The sequence below is a fragment of the Zychaea mexicana genome (genome assembly GCF_025766255.1).
Source record: "Zychaea mexicana strain RSA 1403 chromosome Unknown BDB00scaffold_18, whole genome shotgun sequence".
NCBI classification, from domain to species: Eukaryota; Fungi; Mucoromycota; class Mucoromycetes; order Mucorales; family Lichtheimiaceae; genus Zychaea; species Zychaea mexicana.
This window is the reverse complement of record NW_026516681.1, coordinates 489,239-510,793: the sequence shown is the minus strand read 5'-3', so window position 1 is coordinate 510,793 and position 21,555 is coordinate 489,239. Positions and strand designations below refer to the sequence as shown.

The window sequence follows — 21,555 nt, the reverse complement described above, 5'->3', positions numbered from 1 at the left end:
GAACATGGGACGTTCATCCCTGCGCGCTTGATACTCAGCGCCGTAGCGTACGTTGCGCTGCTGGATCGTTTCTTCTATAAGAAGAGTTGTATTGAAAAGTTAGTTTGACATTAACAAGAATGATAATTAATATAGTAGTGTTAATATTCATACGACAGTGACCTTCAGTAGCTCCATCTTGACGGAGCCGATCCTCCTCTTGCTTACGCATCGAAACGAAAAGGTTCCATGGGCTTATCGCCTTGGTGGTGACGACAAGCGGTGCAAGATTGTTCGCACACCTCTTCTCCACCTCGCGCAGAGAGAATCCAAGCTCGTTTGCTAGAGCCACCTTTCTTGCTTCATGTTCAGCCATGAGCTCGGCGCATCATGCTTCAAGCTCAAGCAAGCGAGCCTGCTCTGCTGAATCCTCCACTGTAGGGGTACGATGGGGTTCCTCTTGCAGCCCTTGTGGATGTTGGTCAACGTCCACGTCCGTGTTGTTCAACGACCTAGTCGCCCGAACAATTGCTGGGCGACGGATAGCGAGTTGCCCAAGCGTCGCTCTGCAAAGTATCCTGCGACGATGTTTGCGATTGCGATCTCCATTTCGGCCATTTGGCTGTCGGAGGGACGGGAGGCAAATGCTGCAGTCGCCTCGAGGCGCTCCAGCACGTCTTCTCTTGTCACCTGCGCGACCGGCGCGTCCGCGTCCATGTCGCCGATGATCGTGCGCCACTGCAAGCCGAGGTGCACCACCGTGGCCGCCAGACGGAAGGAGTTGGCCATCACGCCTCGGTTGTTGCGGTACTTGGAGATTTGGAAGTTGCCGTAGCAGACCACGGCGTGGCCTTCCGCGACGTTGTTTTCGACCAGGTACATGAGCACGTCCGGGCGCGAGGCAGAAACCTGTCACTCAGTGTAAGTCACTCAGAAATAGAGACAGAGTCAAACCACTTGAAACGCCACAAAAACAACTGTCGCAAAGCACGGTAAACTTGGCGAAAGGGTCTCTTGTCGCCGTGTTTCGCACTGCGAACTCTACGCTCTGGGTGACGACGCCACCGATAATGCTTGAGTGAACCATTTTTAGATGAAAGTGTACGAGATAGTGTGGAATAAGAGAGAGAGAGAGAGAGAGAACACAGCAGAAACAAGGTAGTACCTCAATTTAACTTGTACTTGAATTTTCGTACCACTGGCGTCATCGAACATGCGATATAACCTATAAACATCTGTCGGACAATCAGCCAGGGTGCCAATACAACTCTAATTGCCTTACGACGGTCGTAGCACAACTTATGGGAACGTGTAGCTCAAAAACGACTTTTACTGCCTTTGTACGGCAACCACACGACACTGACCAATTGGTAAGTAGCAAGTTCCCAATGCACTATCCGGTATACCAAACTTCAGCCTGTCCTTTTTTGTAAGGCTTACAAGTAGAATTTTTGGTACTGCAAGGTTGGGTGCATCGAATGCCTGAAGTTACAAAATTTTGTGCAATACGTATTAAAAATACATATCAGTGTATCTACGTGTGCAAAAAGAGCATTTGCTTTTGTGTACTCTTAAATACTTTAAGGCTTGATAATCAAAGTAATACTATAACTCGTCTATTTTTGCTCGCTTAAAAAGATTTTTGAACTTACGCGACCTCCTCCCCATTTGCATTGGTTTGGTCTGGTTTGGTTTTTACGAGGCAGTGCGTTTGTCGATCTATGATATAATACTAACAATTATTCGTGATATCCATGGGCGGCGGATACCATTCAGTTTTAGGTGAGTATCTTTTATAATGTTTAGTGATGCTGCAGAAATTGTCATTACGTGCTTTGTTTTTAAAAGGATGTGTCGGCTGTCATCATAATATGTTATGAGGCTAATAAAGTCATAAGCAACACGGTATGCCTCAAATTTTGCTGCTGGTTGTTCGTTTTTGTGCGTTTTGACTTGGTCGTATCGTGTTCTGCAAAAATAAGACATCGAGTAATTTAGTGTTAAAACGATACAGAAAGAGTCGATATTAAACGACTAGTAGTAGCACTATTTTAATACCTTCTGTGCACTTGCGTCGTGACTGCAGTATCATACAGTAACAACTAGCACTACTTTTTGAATGTTTTTGTATAGTGAAGGATAGACACTGGTCCTTTGACTGCAAAAGTATTTTTTCCGAGCTTGACCTCAAGCTTGTTGTACCAATATCCTATAACGTCTTGATGACGTAGAATATATTTTAATGCGGGAGATTTAATCCAAACACCAAGCACAGTAAGCAGTTTGATATGTAAAAACTTGTTTATATGAGGACATCCATGCAATGAATTCTTTGGCTTATATTTCTCTTACCCAAACCGGATCTTGTGCTCCTTACTGCATAACGAACGTATGCCTTGTTTATATTCCTTCACGCCGTTCGAAGAAAGCATAGCGCCCAGAAAACGTGATTACTGAAGGGTTTGTATCGAATGTTGAAGGCATACAAGAGTGTCTTTATTCGTCATTTTTGGTGATGTGCGATTAAAACAATATATAAAAGGGACAATTGTCAGGGAAAGGAGTATGATAAAGGGACCAACACTTTCTCTTCTTCTCCGGTGCGGCGCATGCGCTCATGCATAACGCTATAGGAATACGCGTATGAATTTGAGCTGTCGAAGACCAGTGCTTGTGGGTGGCCGACCATAGGAGATATTGCCTCTCATACCACTACTAACAAATCAATCAACTGCGAAACCAGCCACTATAATTCACTCTCCCAGTAAAGCTGGACGTTTGCAATTCGATAAAAGTCGTGATAAAAAGGCGCTGCCGGTCTCTATCTCTCTGTTCTTTTTCTCTTAGCATTTCTACTGACTCTTCTCCGCGTTGTTTCTTCACACTGTCATGACGATCCCAGTTTTGTTGCTGGTGAGGCCAACGTATTGTCGAGATTCTCAATCCTACTTATTGTGTATTGGAAGCATGAGCACATCTGTACGGGTGAGTACTTTGTGCTTACACGGCTCTGATATAGGCGGTTCGGTTTGACCGTACATATGCATTGTAAAAGCATGCCACTTCTCGATGTTATTCTGTTGCAGCTGGCAGGTCCGAATATATGCTTACATCCTTCAAGGGAGCAGCTTTGTAATTAAGTTTATGCTATTCTCTAGATTTGTATGTCTCAAAGGTAGACAAGCAGTCAAACGTGTTAATTGAAGAGGGTAGGTTGCTTCATACGGAGACGCCTTGTGTTAATCAGTGCTTGGAGGGATAATCTTCAGTTTGATCACTTACAGCTTTTTCGAACCATTTCACATAAAGTGTTTCATCCACGATTACAACATAGTCAAGATTCAAAGGATGGTATTCCTAGATGTGACGCTCTTATAAAGAAATGAAGTTGCAAAGTTGCCACCATGGCTGCAATATAGGCAGTATTTTGGAAAAGTGCCTTCATCTGATAACTCCAGTTGTATTCATACTGTACATAAATGTTGCCTCTAGTGATGATGGTTCCTTTATTATATAGAGACAGGTAGAATGTCCTGTAAAAGTTTAACTTTCCCAAGCACACAAGCTTGAGTTCTCACTTTGGCTACTCGAGATTTAGAGCTCGAACCAATATAAAGAGCAGATGATGTATTATCATGTTAGTATTGCTTATAAATAAAGAATACAGTTATTTTCTACCATTTGATCGCTATGTGATTTTTTCTGCTGACCACATGGCCAACATGATCCACACCAAACAAAGTATTATTGATTAAACGCTCCCTTTGCGACAAGTGGACCAGGTCCCATGTCAGCAAGGACTCTGCTCCTGAAAACAAAAACAGCTGACCCTCTGGATTTCCAGGTAGTAGTGTGCCCGGGCAAGGAGGGTTCCCGGGAAAAGACTTTGCCGAACACGAATCCGAAAGGAACCTACTCGACTTTACCACACAGGTCTCTTCTTTCCCTCTGCAAAAGACCGAAACAAAGAAACACACACCTTTTTACCGCCACAACAATAGCAACAACAGAACACGCACACGATCAAGCTCAATTGCAAATCGTTCGAACTTGCCTATCCGCACACATCCCGCGTCTTTGCTTCTTCTTCTTTGCCTCCTGTTTTTGCTCTTCACAAAGCCGTCTGCCACTTGCCCTGATTGATTGCCGTTGCTTTTAATTCTCATTTTAAATCCTTGATTTATTTATATTCGCCTGCCTTTCTCTCCACCCCTTCGCCACATGGACAAGTCTTCCCAGAACAATCTATACGCTGGATTATTAATTTATCGGTTGCAGAGAAACGTTGAATATCTATTATTAAACGACTCGTTTACAAACAAAAAACACTGGTTCTGTCCCAAAGGGCAAGTGATTGGTCAAGAAGACGAAGTCAAGTAAGCTTTTTTATATATATCACTTAGAATGACAAGGGCATAGAAGCACAAAGGAAGATAAATTTAGCTAATGTCAAAACTGTTTCCAATCCACATTAGATGTGCTTTGCGTGAAACGTTTGAAGCAACTGGCTTGAGCCCCAAGGATCTTCGCGTGGAAGAAGGTTTTAAAATTGAACTCAAATACCTTTCTGGTACTCGGTAAGCATTTGAGGGTTGATGATAAGTTTCTTTTTGGGAGACTACTTGATGTGGAAAGTGGGGAAATTAGATCAGGGTTGTTGATATGCAACGTACATGTCTTTGTCGTTAGTCCCAAGAAAGTCGTTTATCGTTTGGCTCAGATACTGGACAACCATGCTCGTTTGCTCCCTAATGCAGACGGCGTGCATTTTCAATGGTGTAACCAAACTGTTGCCACCGAAAAAGTAATTTTCAAGAGCATGGAGGATGTCTTCAAGTACGCCCAACAGTTCATCGAAAACAAGTTGAAGGCGCGTCAGCATAATCGTCGCAATAGGGAGAACAATGCTGGGGACTCGATGGATCATCGTCAGCGAAATCATCATCATAGCCACCACCGTCAGCAGCAGCAGCAGCAGCACGGGCCTGCAGCGATGCGTAACGGGTCCTCTCCTCAAGTGAATGGTATGGTGACGCACCATCAAAATCACCATCATTCGCAACAACAGTCGTCTCCCTCTTCACAACATCATCAACAGCAACAGCAGCGACGTCAAAACCAGCAGAACGAATCTGCTGCAGCCATGAACCCGTTGTACAAGACGCGACTTTGTGAGCGTTTTGAAAAGGAAGGGACGTGCTCGTACGGATCCAAGTGCACCTTTGCCCATGGTATTGCTGAATTGCGAGAGCGTGCCCCAGAGGAGGAACAGCAACAGCATCATAACGGTGGCATCAGCAGCAATGGCAATAGCCAGAACGTTTCATCTTTATCGCCATCGCCTGGTAATGCGTCTGCGTCTGCTGGTACGACCGCTGCTTCTGTTGGCTCAACCAAACCAGCAGCATCATCATCCTCAAATGCCGAGAGCAACCCTTTGTACAAGACCAAATTGTGCGACCGGTTTATGAAGGACAACTTTTGCCAGTATGGGCCAAAATGCCACTTTGGTGAGTGATTTCTCCTTGCTGTTGGGAAGTGTTACAGGAACAGAAAAGGGATGGTAAAGATGGTTGGAGAAAGCTAACAGGAAATATCTGCAAAACTTTCTCATGTTAGCGCACGGTTCACAAGAGTTGAAGGAAAGACCCGTGTTCAATAATAACAATAACAATAGCAATAGCGAGAATGGTAATGGCAGACGGACTGAAGAGGAACAAGAACAAGAACCACAGCACCACCATAACCAAAACAATCAGTTGCAGCAGCAACATCGTGTCGCTTCACCGCCTGTGGAGCAACAGCAATATCAACAACAACAACAACAACAACAACAACAACATCAGCAGCAGCGCTATTCCAGGCAGCAGCAGCAGCAGCAACAACAGCAACAATATCATCAGCACGGAGAAGAAAGATCGGTGGCGGATGGCTCGTGGCGAACTCGAACTCACAATAATAACAGCAACACACTAAATAATAACAATCGTAACAACACTACCAGCACCAATCACCATCACCATCTCAACAATGGTAACAAGGTTGTCGATGAAAACCTAAAATATCATATTAATGGCAACCCGAAGCACACGGACGTGTCAAGGAGGGATATGGTCGAAGATATACCCAAACCGATTGCTGTGAAACACAATGGCCGGTCCAACAGCAACAACACTACTACAACTACTAGTATTACTACAGTTACAAATTCTACTACGACCAATAAGAGCATTGAAAAGCTTGGGGTCACAGAAGAACGTAATTCCAACAACTCGCCGTTGCAAGAAGTCATGAACGGTAGAATTAGCGTAAGGTTTCTCCCCTGATCAGATTATATCGCATACGAGGCATCTTTTGATTGGAAACTCATATACATTTTCCTCAAAGCCAACCAACAAATCCTGGATGAAGGTGGTCCACTTGTCAAAGGAAGAACAAGCAAAGCTTGAAATGTAAAGTATCTCTTGGGTTGCTGCGCTAAGGAAGGATATGTGAAGGTGCTTCTGGGATACCGGATATTCTTGGTAAACTGGAGAAAATAATTTACACATGGCATCGACATCGTGCCTTTTTTGCTATAGGTCGCCTCCTGCCAAAACACCTTCGCCAACACCTGCCAAAGCAGCTCAGGAGGAAGCCATTATTGGTGACTTGAAAAGGTTCTTTGCCGAGCACAGCGCTAGTCAGGCAACCAGCAACGGCAAGCTTACAGATGACGTAAAGGAAGTGACCAAGCTGGAGATGCGCAACGACTTGTCGAAGCGCCAATTGTTATATATCCTTTTGGCTAGTTTGCTTGAAGATAGTCCTGCAGCTGTCGGTGCAACACTCAAGACACGTATCTCGCTTTTCAAAACGGTAAGTCACTGTTCATTGTGATGACTCTTTAGCGCTTTATGTGTGTTTGGTTTTTTATGTATATATTTGCTGATGACAAATATTTGTAAACAGTTTGTGAAAACAATGACGGACCAACGCACGTTGCTGAAGGCCTGGGAGAAATTTGTGACGAACCGTAGCCCTGCTTTGTTATCAAAGACCGTCATGGCATTCTCGACATGGTATGATTGCGATCTTGTGGATGAAGAGGCCTTCCTTATCTGGTACGATGTACTACCGGATGGTAGCGACCTGAAGATCAAGAGCACCAAGTTCATCGAATGGCTAAGCACTGCGGATGAAGACGATGATGAATAGTTTCATTATTATATTGTTATTCTCTTTCTCTCTCTTTCTGCGTCTGTCCGTTTTTCTGGTTTTTCTCTAATTAATCCAAACAAACAAAAAAGATTCCATTTGGTACTTGTTATTTAAAGTTCTCTTCATGTAAGAACTCAAGTACGTCTATGCCAAATTTTTTCATGCAAAGAAATAAGATGTGGCGGGCATTACTACACATAGGATTTGCCGCGTTTCTTTCTATTTCTTGCCACACGCATAATGGAATCAGTCCTATCAACATACACACCAACCATTCCCCAGAAATGCATTTACAAGCAACCCGATATTGATGTATTTACGCACAGTAAAGCTTTCGAGCGACTGATGACATTTGTTGGCTTACTGAACTCCAGCGTCACGAAAAAAAAGATTTCAGATCCATGTCACATCTCTGAGGTAAAAGAAGGAACTTGGCACTTTACTTGTCACATTACTAAGGGTTAGAAGTACCAATTCAAGTTGACGCCAAGAAACTAAAATATACATTTTGAGTGTAGCAAACGCAGAGAGTTCTTGACATGTTGGACGAAATGGATGACTGGCTTGCAGAATTTCCACCCCTTGATAACCCGCAGCGATTTGGAAACAAGGCGTTTCGACAGTGGGCAGATAAAGTAGAGAAGGTAAAAAAAAAAGAATAAGGGCCATCGGTTGTATTGGTTGGGACGATGTTGGTACTGGAAGAAGAAGAAGACTACTGACAACATACGATATAGGAATCCGATAATCTGATGCGCAAAGCACTCCCCGAACGTTTGCATCCGGCGATCCCTGAATTGGCTGTGTACCTGACTGGTGGATTTGGCAACAGCACGCGGATAGATTATGGCTCAGGGCACGAGTTGAGTTTCTTTGCATGGCTGGGCGGCATCGCCTTGCTCGGTGGGTTTACTGCGGATGACTATCAGGCAATTGTTTTAAGGATATTTGTCAGGTAAATAGAGCAACAGCACCTGGCGAGTGAGGGTGGATGCCAACATATAAGAACGAAAAAGAGAAACTAAGCAGAGGTTCCTTAGGTATCTGGAGTTGGCGCGCAAGGTGCAGCGAACATATACGTTGGAGCCGGCAGGAAGCCATGGTGTGTGGGGACTGGACGACCATCAGTTTCTTCCATATGTTTGGGGCAGTGCTCAGCTCATAGGTAAGAGAGAGAGAGGGAATGGAGTGATAGTCTCACTTTTTCCACGACTGAAAAAGGGATATGACTTAGATCATCCACGGTTGAAGCCCCGGTCGGTCACTAGCAGAGACACTGTGGATGCCATGGCGGACGAATACATGTATTTCCGATGCATTCAGTACATCCATGAGGTAAAGAAAGCCGAGAAGGAGGGGTTGTTTGTGGCAATAAAAGTAATCTTTTGTGGTGGTGGCAAAACAGGTCAAGCGCGGGCCATTCCACGAGCATTCGCCTATGCTGCATGATATCTCAGCGGTGCATTCATGGAGCAAAGTGAATTCGGGGATGACGAAAATGTACGTTGCCGAAGTGCTCAAGAAGGTGCCTGTGGTGCAGCACTTTATGTTTGGGAGCCTTTTCCCTTATGAAAAAGCAGCAGCAGCAGCAGCAGCAGCGGAGACTTAAGGCGATTGGTTGGTGGCATCGCGATAAGATAAAATAAAAGATATGATAAAATAAACAAAAACTTTCCCACCTTTGCCTTGATCCACCTCGACCGTCACAAAGCCTTCCTTTCTCTCTCTCTCTCTCTTCTCTCCCTCGCTTTCTTCCTTCTCACACACACACACTCACACACACACCTAGAATGAAGCGACTCACAGCATCCGCCTCCAGCACAACGAAAAACCTTCCTCCAGTCGACCTGGTGGTGGATGACGCACCGGTTCACTTTATTGGTCCTGCCACCCGAGACAATCCAATGGCGCACGTCCGCACACGCCTCATGGGCAATGTTGTCTTCCACGATCGCAAAATCAAATGGAACCGAATCACCCTGCAGCTCACGGGCAAGGCTGGATTAAAAATCCAGGCACCGATGTCTGCCTTACCTCGCGATGCCATCACTGGTCCTGCAGACATGACAGGCACGACTATACTGCAAACAACCGTTACGATTTGTGAAGTCGAGAAAGAGCTGATCTTCACAGGTGCCCCTATCATTGATTTTGGTCTGCATATGCCCACCCATCTGCCGCCATCCATCAAGGCCAACCATGCGTTTGTCGAATACACCCTCGTGGCGAATTTCTCCGCCGGTTCTTTCTTTAAAAAATACAGGATCCAACGGACGGTCAACGTCAGGCGCCATTACTTGCCTAATCTGTCTGCGTTGATACCGAGTGTCGAGTATCATGGGGTGCGCGAATGGTTCGAATGGTCAGCTGAGGTGCCCAAAGCCGCGTCGGCCGAAGTAGGCGAGTTGGTTGTAGCACTGCGATGGAGCGTTGAAAAGGAGCGAGTGGAGGTGGACCGTGTAGAGTTGGCGTTAGAAGAGTTGGAGACATACAGGTAAGAAGAAGGAAGGAAGGAAGGAAGGAAGGAAGGAAGGGCTGGGAAAAGCGTCTCTCGTCTCTCTGCTAAGCAAACGTCGTCGTTTCACATATTGGATGCTTGTAGGTTCTCCATTAAATCTGGTGTGCACAACCTCCCACCCAAAGTCATCCGATTTCCAAGTACCACATACCACCCGCCCTCGTTTTCGACAAGCTCAGAAACACATTTTATTCGCACCCCACTGCACTTAACGCAACACCAACAGTTGTCGACTTGCAAAAGCACACAGCCTGTTCGCATGCACACATTCAACCCATTCTTGGAAATCTCTCACAAATGTCGACTCACAATTCATTTCACTCCTGGTAGCAATGCCAAACCGTTTTCCTTGGAGTTTCCTGTCATTATCACTGATTGTCCGCCCACAGGAACCAATGTGTCACAAGAAGAAGAAGAAGAAGAACAACAACAGCAACACCAGCCGAGAGCTAGGCCCGGAATCGGAGGTGATGATGCTGTCACTGTGGATTTAGATTTGCCCGAGTATACGCCGCGCTATGAGCAACAATTATCCGTGGAGTAGTAAACCCTCACACCATCACAGGTTACTTGTACTTATAAGAAGAACAGACCATTCTTCTGCTTCTTCCAGTCCTTTTTCGCCCTTTGCTGTATAAATTAATGTCACTCCAATTCCTTCCTCTTAATCACATCACTTTCTCTGTATATATATAATTTCATACTAATACTTAATAAACAATTGAGATTGAAAAGGCACGCCAATGGCTCAGCTAGTCGATGCAGCAGAACAAACCATGGATGACAAAAGAAGTAGATGCCTCTGACCGTCGCATCAAGTACAATGTAGCCTGATACTGTATGATTTAAAGTTAGACAGAAAATAAGCTTCTATATGCATTACAGCAAACAAACAAGGGGCCCCGTGAGGAGTTCATGCAGGAAACCTTACACATCTATGTGATCATACATACATATTTTCTGCCTCCTAACCTTTTTCATTGACAGGATGTTGGATTTCTTGGATATAACATATTAAGATGATATCGTTCCTATATACCATGACAAGCTTACATATTATTTCCGCTCTCAATTGCCTGATACTGTAGGTGTAATCCTAAGCGTGATATCGCTTACGTACTAATATGAAAGATTCGAGTTGAGATGCATTGTAAACATAGCATCTGTCAATGTAATATACTCAACCAGTTAGTATGCACTCCACAATATCTACCTACGAATACAGTACATAGTGAGCTGAGTCATCAAATTAAATATATATTCGCTTTAACAAAAACGGACAATCGGTCCAACCGTTCTATACACATAAGCATATGGCATGCCATACACTCCATGTTATGACTATTGCGAATGTAGTACATACAAAATATAAATCACAAATTGGGAGAAGTTGTATTTTTTTAAAAAAGCAAAGTTGCAACGCTTTTAGCCACCAGCAAAGCAAGCCATACTGATGTTACCAGGAGCCACTACGTGGAAGTCAAACGTTGCTTCGGCTCCCGCCCCTCCCCACACCTAGCACATAACACCGTCAAGGCTGGTGTGGATCATCGGTCCCGACAACAACCAACCGTAAATCCGTTTCCTTCCTGTCCTTCTGCTGCTAGTCGTAACTATTTAAGAAAAAAGGGAAACTATACAAAAAAAGATCTAATAACCACTATCCTACTTCTTCTACCCTTACCACCAACCACTCCTATCGCTATTTACAAAGATACAAATATAATAGCGAATATGCTGTACAATGCTAGCTGACTTTCCTGAAAAGAAAAACCAGCCAGGGAAGCCACTCTTGAAAAGTAACATGGGGCTTACACACACGGCGGCCCAGCTTCCTAGCGCTTTACTCAGCAAAGTTCACTAGCTTCTACTATACTTACAGACATCGATAATAGCGGCTGTGCTGTCTTGTGCTAGGTGATTTTTCTGAAAGAAAAACCAGCCAGGGGAGCCACTCTTGAAAAGTAAGACGGGGCTTACACACATGGCGGCCCAGCTTCCCAGCGCTTTATTCAGCAAGCTCACTTACAGTGACAATGACAATGGCGGCGATTATCACAGGTTGTTGGTACTTAAGCGGAGGAAATGGCTGCACAAGTTTGAGGGTTCAATAAGTTGGCCAGACTAATCTAACGCCACTAAAACTGTCATGTCACTATCAAAGCCGTTTCCCTGCCATTGAACTAGCATGCAGCTACAGCTGGTGTGTCGGATTTCTGAAAGACCTAGTTTTGAAAAGAAAGGATCCAAACGTTAAGAATAAACAAGTTGCAACTCACAACGTGAATCGTCTTCAACATTAACCAGTACTTACAATACTTTGATAACGTTCACTGCCAACAGCAACGAATGCGGTAAATGTGCATATACACAGAGAGAAAGAAAGAAGCTGCTCAAAGATCTTTAGATGGGAGCACGAAGAGGGTCTAAATTTAATAAAAATAAACGCGATTACTTTACTTTTGAATCGTTTACTTACCATAACGACAACAATGACGTTTTTCCACCCGAAGGTAGAATACAGCACCATAATTATGGCAACTGTTGCTATAGAAACACAAAAAAAAAGAGTTTGAATGGAGTTTCTTCAAAATTTGATGCATAAAAAGGAAGACGTACCTGATCAAAACGCGAAAAGCAAAGGAGTGAAAGCAAGTGAAAGAGATCATATGCGCGGTTCTTTATAATCCCTCGCTGGATGTCAAAAATCATTATGCAGCCAAATTTTTAGAATGATGTTTTTATAAAACAGGAATTCTTTATTATTTTGTCAGATGATTGTATGAGTGAGAGTGTGTTTCAACATGTTAATATGTTACAAAAAATTGATGAAGAAAAGGAGGAAAAATGGAAAGGAAAAATGGAAAGGAAAAACTGTTCTATTATGAACGATGGTTCTTTGAGGCTTTGTTCTGCTGTCGTTCAGAAGCTGACTCGGCTGCCCGGTTAAAATCTTGGGCGTAAGCGACCAACGAAGCGAATCGGTTGTTTGTGGCTGATCCGGGGCTGTTGCTGCCGTTGTTGCTGGTAGGAGGAGGGGAAGTGTCAGAGCGTACGGCGCCATAGCGAGGAGGGGAGGTGCCCAACAAGCTAGATCGAACGCTGTTAAGCGAATCCGAACGACTATGGCGGCTGCGCGGGTGACGCGAACGACGAAGCATAGAGTAAACACGCAAACCATTGCGAACTTCACCAATAGCACCCTCCCAATGCATACGCGAGTAGGTTGCGAGCTGACGGGCTTCTTCACGGAACCGGCGTTCAAATCCACAATCAGGCAACAGGCGAATGATAGTACCGACAGGAATCGAAAGAGCACCAATCAAGACGGTCACGAGCCATTGCATGGGTGTCAGAGGGGTCGTCTTGAATGCGATGCCGCCAAAAGTGACGATCAAATACTGGCCGAGGACGACGGCGACTTGTACAGCAATAAAGATCCAATTATTGAAGATATCCTTGAATACGTTGATGGAACCGTCAATGCGGCGGCAGTTGATCTCGTTAAAGACTTGCAAGAAAACAAAGATGTTAAAAACAATGGTGCGCAATACTGCTTGGTCGTGAGTGCTGTCACCAAGATGGAAGATGGGCTTGCCAAGATAGATAACACACAAGTTGATGATGATCTGGAAGATGGCCTGGCCGAGGATCATTTTACCCATTTTAAAGTTGATCAAATGAGCGTATTTTGAAATGGGCTTGCGCTGGAGTAAGTCGTCAGTAGGTGGTTCGGTGGCCAGGGCCAATGCAGCGAGTGTATCCATAATCAAGTTGACCCACAGCAGTTGGACAGCACTCAACACACTTTCAGAATTTTCGGATCCGACGGCACTGATGAACGACAAGGCAACAGCGGCAATGTTGACGGTCAGCTGGAAGGTCAAGAACTTGCGCACACCGTCGTTGACAGCACGGCCCCACAGCAAAGCCTTCATGATCGAGTTAAAGTTGTCATCCATGAGAATGATATCAGATGCTTCCTTGGCGACCTCGGTGCCAGCAATACCCATACTAAAACCAACATCGGCCAACTTGAGTGCAGGTCCGTCGTTTGTACCGTCGCCAGTCATGCCAACCACCTGTTCCTGTTCTTGAAGGCGTGTTACAACAATCGTCTTGTCAGTAGGCGAGGAGCGGGCCAGCACTTGCAAGCGGGGAATCACCTTGCGCTGCTCTTCCACCGACATAGCGCGCAACTCAGGTCCAGTCAATGCTTCACCGCCCTTGGTAAGAATGCCTGCGTTACGAGCAATGGCCTTGGCTGTGTTCAAATTGTCACCAGTAATCATGCGGACAAACACACCAGCCTCGCGGAACTTGGCAACAGATTCCACAACACCAGGTCGCAAAGGATCCATAATTCCCACAATGCCGATCAAGGTCAGTTCTTCAAGTGGAGGTTCGTCGTCGTCAGATGCGTTTTCGAACTGGTCGGTCTTGATATCGCGATAGGCCAAAGCAATTGTGCGCAAAGCATTGTTGGCGTACTCCGTAATGATGTTGTTCCAGCGGGTGAGGACATCCTTGTCAAGCTTCTTGGTGTTACCTTGGGCATCCAAATAGCGAGTACAGGCGCCCAGGACAATCTCGGATGCACCCTTGACGTGGATACGGTAGTCGGCCTGGGACTTGGTCGAAGCAGTGTTTTCTAGCACCTCAATGACAGTCATCATGGACTTGCGCTTGGATGAGAAGGGGAACACCTTGGTAACCTTGCTGTCGTGGCGGATATCCTCGTAGCGGCTGCCGAGCCCCTTGGAAAAGCCGAGCAGAGCACATTCGGTCTTGGAGCCAACAAAGTCGACGTTGCCATTTTCGTCCTTTCCTTCGAACGCTGTGGAGTTGACTGCAATGTTTTCAAACACCAAGTTTTGAACAGACTCGGAATGGACCTTCTTGCCCCAGTCCTTGATCTTCTCAACAGTCTCAAAGGACTCGTCGGCCAAAGTACCGCGTACGACAGTCATTTTGTTTTGGGTTAGCGTGCCAGTCTTGTCAGAGCAAATGGCCGTGGCATTTCCCATGGTTTCACATGCAGCCAAGACGCGGACCAAGTTGTTATCCTTGAGCATTTGCGTTGTGGCAAAGGCAAGTGCCATAGTAACGGCCATGGGCAAACCTTCAGGCACAGCAACGACGATGATGGTGATAGCTTGGATGACGATACTGATCATGGCAGCAGCGATTTCGCCACCGGGAGGGTATTCTTCCTGGAGCGAGGCAGTAACAAAGTATTTAATGACCAATGTCAAAAGCATGGCCAAGGCAGCAGCAAAGCCGAGTTTTGCGATTTGTTCGGCCAACACATCAAGCTTGACTTGGAGGGGAGTGCCTTCTGCTTCGTCGCCACGCATGGACATCATGGTCTTGCCATAAAACGAATGCTCACCAACAGCAATCACAAGCGCACGACCCACGCCTTCCAAAACCTTGGATCCGGACAGGATGAAGCAGTCAACACCATTGCCTTCGGCTTGCTTTTTCATGGTATCAGTTTCGCCCGTAGCCGAGGACTCGTCGCACGCCATGTTGTGACCTTGGAGGAAGATGCCATCGACGGGAACAATATCACCCGGCTCTAGTTCGAGAACATCGCCGACATTTAAATCATAGACGCTAATTTGCTGTTGTTTGCCACCCCGCAAGACCTTGACTTCACGGTCTTCTTTCTTGGCATTGAGTTTCTTGAACTGAGCTTCCTTCTGGTAGTCGTTGATGGCGTTGGTGAACACGACTGCTAATACAGCCACGAGAATCGCCGTGCCTTCCACCCTAATTTATTTTAGTACACAAGTCGGAGAAATACCCACCGCGCCACTCTTTCTCCATTTTCGTTTATCACCCTGTGTCACCTATATTAGCCACGAAACTTACCAACCAACTCTGGGTTCGTCCGGATCGTGGCGTGGGCTGTAATCTTCGTAAATGCCAACGGCAAGGGACACGAATGACGCAATGGTCAGCATGACTAAAGTTCAATAGTTGACGTCGGGTCATTTAGGAGTGAAAGTTTAGCTCATTATGTTTTGTTTGTGAAAAATGACTGTCCCGTCAAACTTTGGCAACAATCTAAAACATACTCAAAGTCTTGTCATTGTAAGCAGCCCACAGTAATTCCGAAAAGGTTTTGCTTTGTGCTTCAGGCAAAATATTTCGGCCAAAGACAGCTTGACGTTCGTTGAACGGCTCGTCACTTGATCGCTCGACACCTTCGTCAGCAGAGAGACCCACGCGCAGGTCAACACGTAGCTTTCGAGCCAGCTGCTCGGTGCCGCCAAGACGTTTAAGCAAGTCTGGATTTTTAGGATCGACAAGGTGTGTGAGTTCATCAGCAGATACCCCAAAGGAGCCCTGGTGATCTTCGTTGATCAAAGGCCTCCGTTCGTCTCGAGGCATCCTTTTTGTTCCTTCAAGACGTGGAAAAGTGAATAGAAGAAGAAAGAAAGAAAAGAAAGGAAGGTGATTATTATTTTTGTTGTTGTTGGGGGAGGGAGGAAGGCTTGTTTGCTTTATGCGTGTAATTTCGCGGTACAAAGCCCGACTTATATTTCCCTGCTGGAACCCACGAGCCAATTCTGTGCAGTGGGACTCAGCGTTTTCCTTTGGAATATTCTGTTGAATTATGTGGCCTTTAATATTGGTTTTTTCCAGTGCTGGGTTATTCACCGTGAATATTCGGAGAGCTAATAATTCACGGCTCCAGCGTGAATAAACCTTCTTTATTTGGAAATGCTTAAGGGAGAGCAAGAGAGAGAGAAAGCAAAGACTCGAGAGTCCATTTGTAGCGCCTATCTTTGGTAGGGAGTGGGGTCTGACTCGTCCAGCATATCTTCCAGGCTCTCCTGGCCCGCCTCATTGTGCTCATCATTCAGCATGTCGATCCACTCGTTTGCGAGTGCCATCCACTCATCGTGCAAGATCTCCGTCGACTCCTCGCTGCTGTTGACCATTGCGAGCAAGTCCTCCTTGGTGGCTGCTGTTGCCAGCTCATCTTCTTCAATCGGGTATTCACGCGGGGTTGCCCGCTCCTTGATTTTTCCTCGCTGGTTCTTGAGATCTGCCCTGATCTGCGCCATTCGCAGCACTTTCGGCCAGCCCAACCGATTCCGTGGATTCGTGTGTATGTACCCCATGTCGGTGAATAGACGCTCGCAAGATGCCGAGTTAACGACAATTTCGTGAGCGCGCAACGCCACGAATGCCAGCTGCTTACACTATCCGTCGCCCAATACGCTCTTCCAGTACGGCCTGAGCGCCCCGTCCTTGTCCTCTACCTTCAGGAACGGTTCGACCTGCGTCGGGTGAAAAAAACCCCCTCTCCGGCAGCATAAGCGGCTACTTGCACAGGCAGCATGCTGCAGTCCTCGCCGGTCCACATAGTGTAGTATTTGCGGATGAAGGCGCCATACACGAACGGGCTCAAGTGGATTGGCGACTCCTCAGGATGGTATTGGCCGGGGGTGTTGGTGACAAGGCGATCCTTTATGCCGGGATGCAGGAATGCAGCCACTAGCAACAGTGGCTGTTCCCAGGAGTACCAACGTTTCTCCAGTCGACCGACAAGTGATTGAGTTGGGCACATGGTAAGTCGAGGACAAAGCGTGGCTTGCGGGTGATGAACATGGGGGCGATATCTTGAGCAAAGACGCGCACAACATCGAACAGCCATGCATGATTTGATTGCAAAATATCGAGCGTCTTAGCAAAAGATGCCATCATCTTAATCAGTGCAGTGCAGGTATTCCATAGCTGGTGGAATTGACAATGTTTCTAACATCGCTGGGTGTTTGTGGGGATGCGATCGCAACGACCTATATGTAGATAATGCATGGATCAGTGATATAATAAAATTGTGGTGTTTGAAGGCATGAGCATATCTTGATGGCGTCTTTACTGCCCACAGTGCGTTGGAGGCTATCATAGTAGCTGGTCCATCATGTGGCGGCGGGCTGGCGTAAACTCTTGGTCTTGCTGTACTGGTTGAGCTGCGTATCTCGCAACGCGCTTGCAAGGATAGTCGATCGGTTGAACGCCTCAATGACTTTTATGGACTCCGTGATGCATGCCTTGAGGTCTGGGAACAACTTTAGGAGATCAGCAATGCAAAGGTTCAGCTGGTGGGCAAAGCATGGCAACCAGACAATGTTGGGATACTCCAGACGCAAGGCTTTGCCGGCGGCCGTGTAAGCACTAGCGGAATTAGTCACTACAGCGGTGACCTCGATTGTAGCAGCTAAAGCTTCTTGTCAGGATTGTGGATAATGTGTTCCAGCTTTCTCTTGACCTCCTCCGTGGTAGCGACATCACAAGAAATGTCCTTGGCATCCCATACGATGCTCTCGCCCTTGTCCTAGCTGAGGACGATACCGAGGATTGATTCCTTGGAAACATTACGCCAGCCATCATAAGTTAATGTCACACCGCTCGTTTCCTTGGCCTTCTTCGCGATGTTGCCGTTGGCCATGTCAGCAACTCTATCCAGAATGCGTCCCACAAGGGCTTTGCGGCTTGGAATGCTGTTTTTGATCAACCGCATATGCATATACCAGGTTAGTGTATAGAGCTCAATGACTCAAGTAGTAGATGGATGGGACAAACATTCAAGCGACTATTCAGGTGGTCAAACAATGCAATAGTCTCAGGGTTTTCAATCCATCGAAACGTGAAGTTGTTAGAAATAGCGACGAGCAATATCAAGTTGTGCAGCTTCTCGATCCAATCCTGGTCTTCCCACTGGCCATAGGTGTCAAGGGCTGATTGCCGAAGTAGCCTGGTAACTGAGCACTGGTGGATGCGGAATGCTCAGACTGTACCTGTCTGACCGAGTCTTCCGGTCGATATCCGATACGAGCGATCGCTGTCGACTGTCGACAACACTGTTATAGGCATTTACGAGATTTTACGCAGACAAATGTCGGATAATACTTTATCCGAAATAAAAAACGCAACATCAAAGTTTCGACTCGCCAGCCTGCCGTTTATGTCCTGCGGTCGAGGATGAGCAGCATTTTTTCTGGTCCTGTCCCGTGAAAGCACAAGTGTGGTCGACCATCAGCGTGCGCTTCCTTGTCGACCATGGGTCTTTGACGTTTGATCACATTAGGTCTCTCAACACCTCCCCGCTCACGGTCAAGCCAGAGTTCAAACTGTCCTTCATATGTATCATCGCCACTACCATACTCCACATATGGAACTCCCATTGGCATCAAGTGTTTCAAGGATCAACCTTTTGGCCCGACGGTGTAGCAGCCCGCATTACATTAGCGCTTCGTAGGATACATACTATTTCATAGTGCGCTTGTCAACTCCCTTTCTGATATCACATCAAAGTCGAGAGCTCGGATAAATAATGGGCCGTCATCGTTTTTATTTTTTGGTGCTTGCTCGTTTACAAGGGTCCCCTCTTCCTTTCTTCTCCCCCCTTTTTGCATCGCGCCTGTATTCTTGCCATGTCTTTAACTAACTCTACCAATGCTGCTGGTCCCATACCGAAGCTGTGGAATTGCTTGGTGATCCCGATCGTTACTGCATGGATTGCAGAAAAACGAAACCGTTTGCCCTTTTTGCCGGTAGAACAAGACCGTGCAGGACGTGTATTGTCTGTCGTGACAGACAGACACTGAGAATGCCAGTTTCACTCGACTCAATGATCTTCATTGACAAGTTGGGCAACTTTTACCCTTTTGCTGTCCGTAATTCCACTGGTGATGTCACTACTGAGGTCTTCTCTTTTTCGGACTATATCATTTACGAGGATGAAATGCGCACATGGTCAGATCAGCGTATCATTACACGTATTTTGGAAGCAGTGCAGCTCTGTGACAACTACAGATATTATGTGATGAACACTGGCGATCCGGCACTTCGTGAAGCTATTTCATTTACCGCAAGATGCGTTTAATCTGTAGCTATACAGAATTAAGTAAGCTAATCAACCGTTCAAGAAAGGCATCAATAAAAATGAACAGATGGGCAAAGTGTTTGCGTACAGTTTCGTTGAGAACGGATTAATTTTATATGTTAGATACCTGTTCGTGAGCGCCGGCGTGTCACTCTACGGATGGTGACCGATCGGGATCTAGGAACGATCGAGCTTACCGTTCGCCATCCATCGCAACATGCAGCCGCTCCAGCTCCATGCCCAGAAGGTGTATCACATGAGGTGCGTGAATTTATTGCAGCACATGCAATGACTCGTTCAGCGCCAGATATACATAATGATATCATCGATGAATGGGGCTATCATGCGGCGACGGCGGCACAGATGTATTACGTGGGGCGAGACGTTCCGTACGTGGTATATGCTACACGATGACCAGTTTGTTTCCTCCTGGCTCTTGGTACAGCAGTATATGATTCAAGGATATACGGAGGTAAGTAGGTTAATACAGAAAACGAACTCGCCTTCTGTAGACCCTGTTTTTGCTTTAGTAGATTATCTAGAAAAAGGTAGTGTTTTTGCCTTATTGTATGAATAAAAAATAGATTTATTCTGACACTGCTGATGGTATTGTTGCTGTGGGTTTCGTCACTCCTTTTTTTGCCCCTTTGGCTGGTTGTGTTCATGTGGAAGAGTACCATATCAACTCCACTTTTAAGACAAATCGTGCTGGTATGGAGCTATATGGTGTCATTGCCTATGTGAATGATGCTGGATTCCCTGTTGCATATATGCTTTGTGACACAAGCAATGCAGACGCCACAATCGAGCATCCAAAAACACAAACCTTAGAGCGGTTTTTAGGAGAACTCAAAGACAGGAGACTATAACCAGAGTTTATGTTTAGTGATGGTGATGCTGCGCAACTTGGTGCGATCCACGCGACATGGGATAGTCGTCGTTGTCTATGTCAATGTCTTTGGCATATAGAGCATTCTATGGAAAGGAAGCTTTCTTCTAGAAGAAATGCCACATCCACTTATTATGACGTCCAAGAAGCGATGGTCCAATTCCCGTTTGTCTCGCATCAATTCACACCGTCCGCCACCACTGATTTGAATCGCATTATGTGTGATAAACCAAGAAGAGAGGAGATACTGAAGATGGTGGGCAGGCACTACAGCCGTCATCCAATGATGGCTGAAGGTATTCATAACACGTGGTGCAGAATTATTAGGTAGATGTATAAACACTCATTGATATACTTATACACCTGTTTCTGTCATTCTTTTGCTTGGTTCTATATATAATAGGGACAGTATTTGCTAATTCTAACGATATATGGCAACAATGCGCCCAGGAGATGTACGACTACTGCGTTATGCATAATCTGCATCGTGCATGGGCTTATATGTTTCGCCGATATTACCAGCTTGACAAGTGGATAACATAGGCAGCTAGCTCTGTCCCTGATCGCATCCCACTGTCAAGAACAACCATGCTTGTCGAAGCACACTGGAAAGTGCTTAAGCGTAATCATATGTATACGTACAACCGTGCTAGATTGGATCTCTTGGTATTCGTCATTATACATAGCTATATACCAAAGCTAATTAACCGTTTCAATACCGAGATCGTGCTTCGTCAAAACCTGACACGCTGGGAGAAAGGATTTATCCAAGAATGGAACGCGGCATTTCTTCGTGCAAACTACATAAACCCAAACCTGGCTCAAGGCACATACTTGGTATGTAAACACATTGTGCGTGCTTTTCATAATCTGTTCTTCATCGACATCCATACAGTATATATTGTTTCGCTACTACTATAAACAGATTCAGTGTGATGCACAATGTCAGCAATAAAAGCGGTCTGCTGTTGTTGATTCTTTAAAGGTTCGCTTGTAGCATTTGGCGGTGTAGAGATTTCTTGTCGGCTATTATTAGTTGGTGGGCTTAAGCAAGTTCGCATATGA

General features: G+C 45.8%; 6 protein-coding genes across 6 annotated transcripts; 4 read left to right on the top strand and 2 right to left on the bottom strand.

Annotated features, from left to right (window-relative positions):
• Positions 1-483: 483 nt before the first annotated feature.
• Positions 484-1,066, bottom strand: BDB00DRAFT_870121 (uncharacterized protein; the record flags this gene model as incomplete). The annotated part of the gene is made up of 2 exons (XM_053126669.1): positions 484-888; positions 971-1,066. The coding sequence occupies 2 exons, from the start codon at positions 1,064-1,066 to the stop codon at positions 484-486; spliced, it is 501 nt and encodes a 166-aa protein (XP_052982159.1).
• Positions 1,067-4,200: 3,134 nt separating this feature from the next.
• On the top strand, positions 4,201-7,176 carry BDB00DRAFT_786111 (uncharacterized protein; the record flags this gene model as incomplete). Its single annotated transcript, XM_053120581.1, has 8 exons — positions 4,201-4,355; positions 4,455-4,556; positions 4,669-5,489; positions 5,599-5,670; positions 6,181-6,287; positions 6,367-6,431; positions 6,561-6,837; positions 6,931-7,176. 8 exons carry the CDS (start codon positions 4,201-4,203, stop codon positions 7,174-7,176), a joined length of 1,845 nt encoding a protein of 614 aa, XP_052982158.1.
• Positions 7,177-7,278: 102 nt separating this feature from the next.
• On the top strand, positions 7,279-8,879 carry BDB00DRAFT_197738 (uncharacterized protein). The gene is made up of 6 exons (XM_053116436.1): positions 7,279-7,596; positions 7,698-7,823; positions 7,917-8,134; positions 8,220-8,344; positions 8,414-8,514; positions 8,585-8,879. Exons 1-6 carry the CDS (start codon positions 7,420-7,422, stop codon positions 8,786-8,788), a joined length of 951 nt encoding a protein of 316 aa, XP_052982157.1. The 5' UTR covers positions 7,279-7,419; the 3' UTR covers positions 8,789-8,879.
• Positions 8,880-9,083: 204 nt separating this feature from the next.
• Positions 9,084-10,241, top strand: BDB00DRAFT_759484 (uncharacterized protein; the record flags this gene model as incomplete). The annotated part of the gene is made up of 2 exons (XM_053119125.1): positions 9,084-9,673; positions 9,782-10,241. 2 exons carry the CDS (start codon positions 9,084-9,086, stop codon positions 10,239-10,241), a joined length of 1,050 nt encoding a protein of 349 aa, XP_052982156.1.
• A 2,338-nt stretch (positions 10,242-12,579) lies between these two features.
• Positions 12,580-16,096, bottom strand: BDB00DRAFT_759638 (PMCA-type calcium-translocating P-type ATPase; the record flags this gene model as incomplete). Its single annotated transcript, XM_053119147.1, has 4 exons — positions 12,580-12,709; positions 12,785-15,472; positions 15,575-15,668; positions 15,781-16,096. The coding sequence occupies 4 exons, from the start codon at positions 16,094-16,096 to the stop codon at positions 12,580-12,582; spliced, it is 3,228 nt and encodes a 1,075-aa protein (XP_052982155.1).
• Positions 16,097-18,666: 2,570 nt separating this feature from the next.
• BDB00DRAFT_759432 (uncharacterized protein) lies at positions 18,667-18,993 on the top strand (the record flags this gene model as incomplete). The annotated part of the gene is made up of 1 exon (XM_053119122.1): positions 18,667-18,993. A coding segment is annotated over one exon (327 nt), but the record flags the coding sequence as incomplete, so codon positions are not given.
• Positions 18,994-21,555: the final 2,562 nt, after the last annotated feature.